General features: G+C 42.4%; 1 protein-coding gene across 7 annotated transcripts in view; it reads left to right on the top strand.

Moving 5' to 3' along the window:
• LOC144820011 (kynurenine/alpha-aminoadipate aminotransferase, mitochondrial-like) overlaps positions 1-12264 on the top strand; it is a 785209-nt gene that overhangs the window by 558678 nt on the left and 214267 nt on the right. For 4 of the 7 annotated variants that reach the window (XR_013607670.1, XM_078677671.1, XM_078677675.1 and 1 more), the window contains exon 9: positions 6661-6757. The exons of the other annotated variants lie outside the window; for them this stretch is intronic. Coding sequence is in view for 3 of the 4 variants with exons in the window: in XM_078677671.1 (XP_078533797.1) it covers positions 6661-6757 (97 nt within the window). In the remaining variant the exon portion in view is untranslated. The remainder of the gene's footprint in view (positions 1-6660; positions 6758-12264) is intronic. 7 annotated transcript variants of the gene reach the window in all.

Genomic DNA, 12264 nt, shown 5'->3' with positions numbered 1-12264 from the left:
AAATGGGTAAAGTTCCCTGGGGATACATGAACGTTTCTTCTTTATTTGCACCGTTTAATTTGACAGACAAACAACGCTTGCTTTCAATGCGTGATGCTTCCTTTTCCATGCTACATATTGAAAGGTTGGAATCTTTACCTTTTTCTGTGGCAGAATCCACCGCTGCTACGTGGCTTATCCACGGTTTAATAACACTGCCTTTTGCTTTATATAAGTTTTCAAATTGTATGAAATATGTGCCAATAGGTCGTTTTGAACCCTTAGGTAGCGGTTTTCTTCATGAGGTCTGGTCACTCCCATACACATACAGATGTTTCAAGGATGACCAAGAGGTTTATCTAACAGGGGATGAGTGCACTGAGACGCCAGATCATTCTTTAATGTGCAGACACATACAGTTACACGGTTCATGTAATAAGGACCGCCCGAATATGGCTTGCGTTTTACAGGGCACGCCAGTTCCTGCTATCATCCCCACGTTTAAGTTGTTAGAGAATGGTAGTTATTTAATGCTCAATAATGAAAACTGTTGTGGTTTACTTAAAGGTATAGCTTTCATAGTAACAGTTAGTGAGCGAGTTATTTGCTGCAGAAATGTTCTTTATCCTCCCACACGTGAACATAGGGAGTCTTCCATTTGGCCACAGATACCGACCTTGGGAGCAGAATTCAGCGGCATGGCTAGAATAAGAGCTCTATTGTCCCAGAAAGAGGTGGCCTTGAGCTCGGCCCGTGAAACTTTCGTGCTTCACATTGCTAACACCCGCACGGAGGTTCAGGCTCTTTTAAACACTGATTTGCCCTTGCATTTCGGAGCCATGGTCCGTTCTATCTTTAACGCATCCTCCACAACGGGCCTAGCACATTTTTTTAAAGTTGTTAGCGGTGGTCTCGTGACTTCCTTTGAGAAGATTTTTGGAGTCATCCCTGCTTTCTTCCATTCTATTTTTTCTTCCTTATTTGGAGGGTTCCCGTTTTTACTTGCTTTAGCGGCAGGCGCATTGGTGGTTTTCTGCCTTTTTAAATATGGATGCCCTTCCTGTGCAAAACCACGCACAGCTACTACTGACGCGGTTTCGCAACCGCATGCTTGATTATTATGGCACACTGCCGTTGGCGACTCTAAGCACGGCGTTTGGATTATCTTTTCGGTTCTCCTATTTCACCTGTGTCCAGCCTGTATTTCGCTGCCTGACCTGTGATTTCCTTTGGGCCATTGATTTGTGTCTCTGCGGACCAGCATCTTCTGACGTCGATTTTGATCAACTGATGAGTCCTATCATTGCTCACGAGTTGGTTTGTTCTGACGAAAGGATTATGGCCTTGGCGGTGGCACATGGACTAATGGGTCCCTGGGATGTGTTGTCGGCGGCGCGAAATTTCTTGGAACAAAGTTTTCTTGAAAACCCACCGAGCTGTCCTCTGATGGTTATAGAGGATCCGGTGCTGGAAGATCACGTATGTTCCTTTTATCTTTTAAACTGGATGGCTGAACTGTTTTCGGATGAGGACAGTGACTTCCTCCTTGAGGCTGTTGCAGCTTACTTTTCATATACGGTCTTATCATAGACACTGCCTCAGATTGGCATGCTGATTGATAGCATTTCCTTGATTTTATTGACTTTTGGTCAAGACATTTTATTTTTGCTTGCCTATTGGCTTGAGCCACATTATATTTGTGGGCTATTTTTTAGCTTTAGTTTTTATAATTGAATTTTTATTCATGCTCGTTTTTAAATGGATTCTGCTCTCATGTGATGGCACTTCTGTTACCTTATTTAGTCCGTTCTCGGATCATGGGGGGGTGTTGTATAGCTCCTATATATCCATATTTCGTGTTAAGTTAGCATAGGTACATTTCAGATTTAAACGCCATTTTTCCTTTCTTGCAACTTCTGCACACGACCCTTAATTGTTGACTTAGCTTTCAACCTAGTGGTTTGCCGTGGTGAATGTGAGAATAATATGTTATTGCTCTGATATCTGCTTTGTTTAATAAAACATGTCTGCACGGAGAGTGCTGAAGTTTCAGGAGCAACACGATATGGAATTGTTATGAGGTCTGATCTCCACGCCTTCATAGTCATAACACAAGTGCAGCCTTTGCCAACTTGGGCTTGAGGCGGGATTGATATTGCTTTGCACGAGAATTGTTAACACACTTGATGCGGTGCACATGCAGAGAGAGCTGGTGTATGCTGATGTGATTCCTTCATGCTAGGACACTAAGGTATGGGCCCGCCCTAAAACAACCCAAAGAGACCTTCTTAGATAATAATATAATATATGTGTTAGGGAGGGTGAGATATAAGTGTTGTTAACTCTTATTCATTACAGCATGTTAACATGCTGTCACCATTCGCTTTTTATGTCTTAGTAACTATGCTGATAATTTTGCTACTGATAATAAGTATACTTGTATTATCAAAGATACTGCGCCTGAGAAGACGGCATTAGTAAATAAACATTTCAAATGCACATGTGTCTTCTTTACTCCATGTTCTGGTTTGTAATGATAATATAACGAAAGAGTGTTCATGAGTCCCACGTACCCTGAGGTACTGTAAGTTCATGTTCTGGTTTGTCTAAACATTGGGTGTTTGATATGTCCAATGAGACACTGTAGCTAGCTCGGTAAGGGGTGAGTTGGTTGCTAAGGTAAGTTTTGGGACATCCTAATTTGCCGAGGTTCCACTCCTCTGTGCACAGTTCTGTGTGAGTACAGAAACCCTGCAACAATGCACTGCCGATAATGGCAAAAGCTGGTGACCTCACATTGTGAATCCAATAGACAACCAGTAATAAAAAGTAAACCATTATTATCCAATTTTAGCAAAATTTACACAGGGGAAAATTGGCTTCAAACTTTTAATGTAGAAGAAATGCCCATCCAGGCGTTTTTATGGAACACGTTCAAATACACATTTAGTCCTGGGTAACCATGCTAACATTCACCCAATGCATTTTGGGCAGAAAGCCCTTTGTTAGGGGTAGGTATGGAAAAACAGGAACATTTCATCAGAATAACCCACTTGCATCTTTTCAAACACAAACTTTCAACATTACAATTTTTTTATAACATCTTTAACAAAATACTGCGTAGTGACCCAAAAGCACTTCCAAATATAAACTAACACTTATTGCAAACCAAACAAATGAATAAATTGTGCTAATGACAACGAATCTTAAATATATTTACCCTGATGCGAAACTAGATCATGCATAGTGTGAACCAAACAGTAAAGATTTAGGAAGGAACTCACATCGCAACAATGAGACTAATCAAATTGTGAATAAACAGCATCATGACCCACAGCCTAGCTGCTCCTGACTGACATTTGTGTAACCGAAAAAGTTGGCATTTTCAGAAATGACTTACAAACCGATTTAACCATTAAAGTGGATTTAAATTGCTCCCAATCGGAAGTTATCTCTCATTTTTTTATTAGAGGTTTCATAAACAAAAGTAGACATTCACATTTTTCATTCCATATTATTTTTTTTTCTCTGTTTGTACATATGATATAGTATACCTCATCATATAGTACCTGCTCCTGCTTAACACCTGTCTGGTTATTGCATTAACCAACATCTCCTGAGGACTCTGCATAACTCTCTTGTTCTTTGCTATGGTCCCATGCTGAGCTCACATCTATGCCGAGCTCACGTCTATGCCAGTGCCATGTTGGTGTTTTAATCCAAGCATCTTTGTAACGGTCTACTAACTTGGGAGGTGGGGGTAATATTGTGTGGGACAAAGAAAAGCAAACAGGTGGCAATATAACATGATTGGAGAAACAATCGATTCCCCAAATGGCATGTTTAGTTACTACTTATGTCCTGGGATGCATAGGTGGACATGGAAATGTATACTGCAAACGTATCTCAGGCGTGTCCACTTGCAGCAACCACCTTATCTGCAATGGTGCTATATTCGCCCTGGAAATCTCTCAAGATTGTGTCCCAGTGTGTTGCAATTGGGATCTTGTGGAGTCCCAGCATATCTTCCCGGTGCAATGCTACACTTTCCGCCCTTTCCCACACCTGTAATGAGCACTGCCAGGCTAGTACCTGAGGGGGCTTGGCGAATTTCCACCATTTTGTGATCATCCGCTTTACCGCTATCATCTCAAAGTCGATAAAACTGAAGGACACCCAATGACACTTACTTCTATGATACAAGTGTAAGATACAGGCCTCCCACTCGAACAGAAGCATGCACTCCATGCATCATGTCAGGGCCTCCACTACAGCGCTCCAGTATCCCTGTAGGTGCGGGCAGCCCCACGGCATGTATAGCAAGTTTGTGTCTGCAAGACAGCAGTGTGGACAAGCGGCATCGATGCGTGTAAAATACTTATTCATTTTGGCCGATGTAAGGTACGCCCTTTGCACAATGTCGTACTGTATCAGCCTGAATCACATGTTCCTAGGGTCACACGTTGGGCTCGCCAGTACAACTTCCCACTCCTTGTCTGTAAATGTTCTGTGATGATCTTCTTTCCACTGCTGTCTCAGTCGTGATAACGTTATTGAGGTGTGGTGTTTAAGTGAGGCTGTAAACCACTTCATAAGATACCTGCCTTGCCCCATGACAGGTAAATATTGGATTGTTAGATGTGTTGGAGGCTCAACTATCATGTCGCCCCATTAGCTAGTTAAGACTGACAATATCAAGTAATGTAATAGAAATTGTCCTGGGTGCAACCCTTTTCAGCCATCAGTGTGTTATATGGCGCTAGGGCTCCCTCCCTGTATAAGTACACCACATCATGGATCCCCATTGTTCCCCATTGATGTAGTTCCATTGCTGCTGTGACTGCGCGCTTTCATCGTGTGCCCAGTAACAGCAGAGCAGGTGTGCATGGTTTTGCGTTTCTGGTGATACATAAGGACCTGCGGTAGCAGCGATATGCCGTGTCAATCAGTAGAGGGGGCCTGAGGTTTCCCTTTCACACAAGGATGAAATAACTTGTTGAGGGCATTAAGGGACCAAGGCTGGAAGGAGGTGCCGTGTCTAGCAAGTAGCGGCTGCCCAGCCACCAAGCCACCCATTGCAGATGCGCTGCAAGGTAGTATTGTTCCATGTTAGGTAACACCTGGCCACCTCGGTCAGTAGGTAAGTATAACTTTTTGATGGCTACTCGACAACGAGAATTCCCCCATAGGAAGTTCCGGATGGTGCATTCCAGGGCACAAAAGAAGTGCGGGGATGTGTAAGGGTAAATTAGTAAAGTAATACAGAAGTCTTGACAGTATCACCATTTTAATGACTGCCACCCGGCCCATGAGCGTTAGCAGGAGTGTGCTTCAAAAAGACATCTGGGACCTGATAGATGTTTCCGCCCTGTCCAGGTTGCCCTTGGCGATCCAAAGTTACTCTCATTACATGTAATGAGGTAATCCAGTGTTAGAAATTGGGAGAGATAGTCTTTGTACCAGGGAAAAACGACTTCATGAGTTTTTCCCTATCAGGTCAAGTAAAACGTAAACAAACATGTCCTACAATTTTACACATACTCAGGGCCTACCTTAGGAGTGACCTATAGGTATTGAAAAGGAAGTTTCAGACCTAGCAAAAGGTTTATTTTGGCGATAGGTGGTGACCAATGGCTAACCACCCTCACAGTGCCCAACCTTAAGACCTGCAGGCTTCTGATTTTAACCAAATCAATAATAGTAAGATGATTAATCAAACCAAGATTGATGCTCTTCAGTGCATCAATTCGCTTTATTGAAGATGTTGATGATGTCAGTGTTCAACTTCAAACAAAATGTTGCTCCTCCACGTTTGCAGAATCACAGTCTGACAATTCAAGATTCTTTGCGTTTAAACATTCATGCATAAAACCCAAAGCATGTTGGTAAAACCCTTCATCAGGGCTAACTGAAAAGTAGAAATGCGAAACAAAAGGTTTATTCTCGACAGTTTGTAGTGAGAAGGGGAAAGTCCTATAGCAACAACACTGTATTACATACAACACATAAGTCCAAATGCTGGTTCCCCAGGCTAAAATAACACCTCAACAAAAAACCTCCATACGAGCTGTGTCAGAGATGGTATGACATGCAACACATGCAACCAGAAAGTGTCTATTTTCCAAGCAATTTTAAACCATGCAAGCCCAACACGTTCTCATGATATTCTGTGAATGAAATGTTAGCAAGGATATACAGTGAGAGATAAGGTGCAACTCGAGTGCTGGTAAACAGCTTAGGGCAGATTTACAAGCCACTTGTGAGTCATTTTTAAGATGGGGAAAAATGACGCAAAAGTGGTGCTTGCTGCCCCCTCTAATCAAAAAATGTACAGCTGACGCACCCCAAGTGTATATATTAAAACAAGTTCTGGATATACAAATATTTCAGCATTGCACACGTGTCTAATAGGGCATGTCGACCACAAAAATATGATACAAATATAATTAATGAATTAATCTGATCAATTTCAGCGCATTTTCCTGAACCTGCAATATAACATATAGGATTATTTGTAGAGCCACTTCCTAATAGAGATCTCATTTACCTACTAACGTGAATGTAATCAAATTAAAGAAAAGTATTGGAATGTAATGGCCAGACATATATTAACAACAAAGCTGAAACTAAAATGTAGAATTCATTTTTTTACAATATTGCAAATAATAATTCCTCCTTCAGTTTAAGGATAGGCTTTCTAACTGGTCCGAAACCTCTGATTCAAAAAGTAATTCTGCACGTGGAGAGTTCGACAATGCATGTCAGCGCATTCACACAGGTGAGTATTATTTTATTATTTTCAAAAGAAATGGTAATGTAATGGTTTAAGTGATTTCAAAGTGTGTTAATAACATTTTCTAACGTGATTAAATTTGGTTGAAAAATACAAATCCTTTACACAATTCATCATTGTAACATTTGGTCATATTTAAACATCTCCATAAACTATGAAATGTGTCAAAAACTATTTACTGTGGAGAAGGATGTGGCTTGGATCCCTAGTAATATGGCGGCTCCCCTCTGAGCTCCGGTCAGCTCGCAGTTCTCTCAATCTATCTAACTTCAACTTTATTTCTGGCTGAATTAGCTGGAAAACAACCTCAGCAGTGTGTGCATGCTTCGATTCTCGTTTAGGAAGGCCAATGTGATGGGATTTCGCCCTATGTTAGAGCAGAGGTGATATTTGTATCTTGAAGAAAGCGGCGCGGACATGGTGACTAGTAGGTAAAGGTTTAATCATCTGTCTCTGACCACAACCCCTGCACCTAAGGTCTGCCCTTTCACTAGACGCCTGAACCATCTTCAGAGGCGCATAGAGAAGTAGCGCTCTCACCAACTTATACAGACCTCTACTTTGCATACCCGAGCAGCGCCCTAGAACCAGAATATCTCTGTTGGAGCTCCATCAGAAGACGCTCCAGTGCACAGTGGGTGAAGCACAAATAACTTATCCACCTTCATGTGAATGCCTTTGCAAGCATAATTATAAATAGTCATGGCTAACCTGTAAGTACTTAGGTCTGGGCAGCACTCCTGGATTTGAAGATCTATTGATCATTCTGGATTGGAGAGGAGTCCTACAACATCAGGACCTTGCTGGTATCTCTTCGGCTTGAGGGCTTCTTTGGTCCCTAACATCTATGCTGACACGCTGCACAATCATGGCATAAAGATAAGGTGTGGGTTTGAAACAACTGTCGCTTGTCGGATGATGGTAATCCTGCCTTTATTTGCTCACCACATATAATGACTTGACATCTGATTAATATTGTTGTTGTGTACATCTTGCTATATCCTAGAATTACCTATCTCACTTCAAAGCTAATTACCATCACCAAGTATCGCCTTAATGTAGTTCTTGCTCTACATTGGTACTCTGCTCCTCTTCATTATGGTAAGCCTTAAAGATCACAGAGATCACGAAGAACACAAATAAGATTATGTGAAAGGCAACCTGAAAAGAGAGAAACAAGAATCGCAAATACGGGACTCACCTGTTTAATAAAAGGCAGAATATTCTTCCACATTGGAGCTTATATTAAAGAAACTGAAAAAAGTGCATGACAGTGCCCAAAAAACTAAAACTAACCTGATCTTGCTGCAGGTGGAAGTTGCTGGAAACAGGGACGACCTTGTTGCAAATAGTCCGCTTTGGAACAGAACTATGCTTGGAACCATAGAACATCAGTACATTGGGACTGCGTCACCATACCACCTCAGTATCTATGAGTCCAAGTCCAACTAGCTATAGTGCCTCGCTTGCTCTCCTAACCTTACCAGAGAGCAGGAGTGTCTCCTCTGCTAAGGCAGAGGAGCATCGCCCCACTGCCTTTCAGCACTGCAAAAAAGGAAAAATAAAATGATACTAACACGCTTTTAACATTTTTTTACATGCTCAGGCAGCTTTGTGGTGCAGGGCTGGGCTAGGCAGAGCACGGGGAAGGTAGGTGGCACTCTCTAAGTGCGCATGACTGCTTAGCAGGCCGTCTTGAGGCATCCAAACAGCCATGCACACTTTGCATGTTCTCCACCGGCTGTATTGTACAGCCTGGGTGGAGAGCATGTCAAGGCTCCCAGTCCCTGTCTGTCTGAGTGCCGAACCACAGCACTCAGACCAATCACAATGTTGCATTAGCTTAGTGGAGCCTGGGCGCCTCCTGCTTCGACAGAAGGAAAAGGATGGAGTGGACAGAGGAGAGGCTGCTGTCGGCCAGGTGGCCGGGCGGTAAGTGATTTTTCTTTAAACCCCCACCCCACTACTGCTTCCCAGGAGCAGCCACCACTGCCAGAGAAACAAGTACATTGGCACCCCAAAACAAAACAGTCAGAGATCGCGAAAAGAGGACACACCCTTTCACTCTCTCACTCAAACTTGTCCACTATAAGATAACCAGGAGACACAAAGGAAGTTTATTTATTAAACCATTGTGCTTTGAAAGGCAGCATACATGTCACAATTAGAAAACAAATGCATACTAAAAATACCATTTGCATGGTTAATAAACCGTATACCATGAAAAGCCCTGTCATTTTATGGAGAAAAAAAACCTAAACCCCCTCCCCTGCTGCTGAAGCTAAATGATTATATATCAATGATCTCTGGGATTAGTGGGGGACCCAGTTACTTAGCATACACAGATGGACGTTCTACATCTCAGCAGACGCAGTGTTCTGGCCTCAAAACTCATTCTATGTGTTGTTTTTTTAGCTCCAGTACTCATCTATATGACAGTATATGTGTGCACATAAACAACAGCTGCATTTTCTTGCTATGTTTAGGTGGTAGTGCCTGGTCAGTCATAATAGCAAGGGACATTGTTGTTTGACTTTGTCTGTGGTGTTCAGACTAAATCTCAGGAAAATAACAGAAAGCGAAAGAATATGCAGGTCCCTATTGAAAGTACAATGTGGCACAGAGCAAGCATGTTTATATAGTAGCATGTGCAAAAGAGAATGAGGCCTACAAAGTGCACAGCTAGGCCAATAGAGGGAAAACTAAATGGGCCATCCAGAAAACACACGACAACCTCAATATTAAGATCACCAATACTGGGGGCAGGATTAGTGCAACTGAGGTCCATAAAAATCTTCACACAAAATGCATGCTTGCAGAAATACTCTAATATGTTGTTTTGCCTTCAATGTGAAATTACTGACCTGGAGAACTGGAACAGAAGGAATAACCTCAGCATTTGTATCTTGCACAAAGACTGTGAAGATCGTGCTCTATCAACAACCAACTTAATTGAAACATGTGGCCAAACGTAGGGTGGCCTGTGGATGGGGGAGAGGGAGAGCACCCAAATGTAAAGAATTAGACCATTAATCTTTAAGTCTCTGAGACATCAACATTTTGAAAGTATTCTAGCACACACGAGGAAAGTAAAATCAGGCATATGGAATGGTGATAGAATATTAATCTCCCCAATACTAACCAAAGACACAGCCACAAGGAGGATAGGTGATCTCGCTATCCGAAAATGACTCATCAGAAACTTGATTTTATATTCTTTTATTGGCCACATCTAACAGTGCTTGTCCTTACTTGTAAACACCCACATTCTTTACTTCACAACAGGTGTTATTCTTCCCCTTCACTTGTACCTATCACTCATACCTCATGCATCAACAGAACACTTTACAGACTACCGTGATCACAATTTTAGTTTACTCTTCCGGACCCATGAGCTTCATAAGATGCTTGGAGGTGCGGACACGCAGCGCTAAACAGATGGCTTCTTTTCTTAATGTGGAATACTTTGATTCTTTTAACATTTGTTTTTCAAAACTGAGTTGCTTGCTTTGCATATTACTCTGACCACTTTACTCGGTTTCTCTGCCAGCATTGATTTATGCACATTTTGCACTTTAGCCTTAGGGTTCCCCGGTCTGCCCTTGCTTATGCCATTTGGGCAGAGGGAACCAAGAGAACACTTTACAGGCTACTGCAACCACCATTTTAAAGCACTGTTGACAATGTATTCTTTCTGGCCTGGGGGCTACATAAGATGCTTCCAGGCACGGATGTGCAGCATACGCATGCAGCTGGTGCACCGATCCAGAAACCTTACTTCTTCTTTCAGATTTCTAGTCACTAGACTGTATCAAAAGGTATCTGCCCCCACTCACATAGCGGGTCATACTTTGGACCTTATATTTACTAACTTGACTAATCTACAGGTAGATTGTCAATCCACTGTTCTGGACGGATCATTTTTTCCTTAACTTCCAGATCCACATGGGGGAACTGACTGACCACAGATGGAAGGCCACAGATGATTAAGCCTTGGAGGAAGGTTTTGCTTCCTTCTTTCATGCCTTTCTTTCCCACCCACCCTTCCACAATGCACTCAGACATTAACTTCGCCCTGGAAGACTTTGAGAGCTCCTTTTCGCAGACTTTAGATAACATTGCTCCGGCCAAACTAAGCTGTCCAAAGTCAAAAAAAGCCATTTCCCCCTGGTATTCAGAAGTTCTTAAAGAGGAAAAATCACATGTAGAAAAGTTGAAAGGAGATGGTGCATCACAAAACCACCCTCCTATAAACCTGCCTAAATATCGCCATTAGTTACCCACCACAAAAACATTAAGGAATCATGGAGGTCCCATATAGTAAAAAGGTTTAACAATGCTGGGTACTCGACCAAGGAATTATACAAGGGTTTAAAAGAGTTTACCAAACCTACTGCCTGCACCTCTTCCATCCCAGCATCCCTGTCTCTGTGCGATGACCTCACAGATCACTTGGCGGAAACATTTCTAAAATTTATCATAACATATCCAGCTGCTTTACACAGGCAGAAATTCCCTCTAATGCTTCCTCAGCCACTAACAACTTGGCTCTTTTACAGGAAGTTTAACCCATTACCTCAGAGCAATTCCTAGTCCAGATGAACAAAGTCAAATTGGATTCACCATTGGACCCCTCTCCCCTACACATCATAATGACCTTGGCTCTGGCTCTTCTCCCAGCTATTTCTTGTCTGTTTAACCACTCTCTTAGTACTGAAACCCTTCCTTCGAGCTGGAGAGCACCTCCAATCCTAAAGAAACTTAGTGTGGACCCCCTTGAGCTATCCAACTTCAGGCCAATATCACTGCTTCTATATCTCACTAAAACAATGGAAACTATGGTAAACAAACAACTTATGTCTTTACTGGAAAACCATTCCCTTTAAGATTCTTCTCAGTCAGGTTTTCGTGCCTCCTACAGTACAGAACCCGTACTGGTGTCAGTATTAGATACCATAATACTCTCTTGATGAAAGTCTCCCAGCTATGCTGGAATTACTCAATTTATCCGCTGCATTCAAAACCATCTTGCATTCTGTCTTCATCCACAGACTCCACGAGAATGGTGTCCGTGGATGGCTCAAACACCTTCTCAGCAACTGGCCCTAGACAAGGGGGTGCAGCAGTGCTCATTATTGAGCCCTACACTTTTTAATATCTATGTGGCCTCCTTGGCATAAGTGGAAAGATCCTGCAGTTGTTAAGTCATCTCTTACGCAGATTATACTCAATTGATCATCTTCATGGAATCCAATCCTGAATCTACAAAAAATAAGATTCAGCAATTGTATGAGGAAGATAGCTTTCTGGATGATGTCCAACTGCATACAACTAAATAGGGATAAGACAGAGATTTTGCTTTTCTATAGGGCCCATGCTCGGAGGTCAGATGATTGGTGGCCCTCTGGACTGGGCACAGCCCCTCTCCTTAAAAAAGTAGTGAAAAATGTGGGCATCCTGACAGATGAGAATCTTTCCCTGAGAGGGCAGAT

This window comes from Lissotriton helveticus, chromosome 2_1 (assembly GCF_964261635.1).
Source record: "Lissotriton helveticus chromosome 2_1, aLisHel1.1, whole genome shotgun sequence".
Lineage (NCBI taxonomy): Eukaryota > Metazoa > Chordata > Amphibia > Caudata > Salamandridae > Lissotriton > Lissotriton helveticus.
The sequence above is the reverse complement of the archived record's forward strand: the minus strand, read 5'-3'. Positions and strand labels throughout refer to the sequence as shown.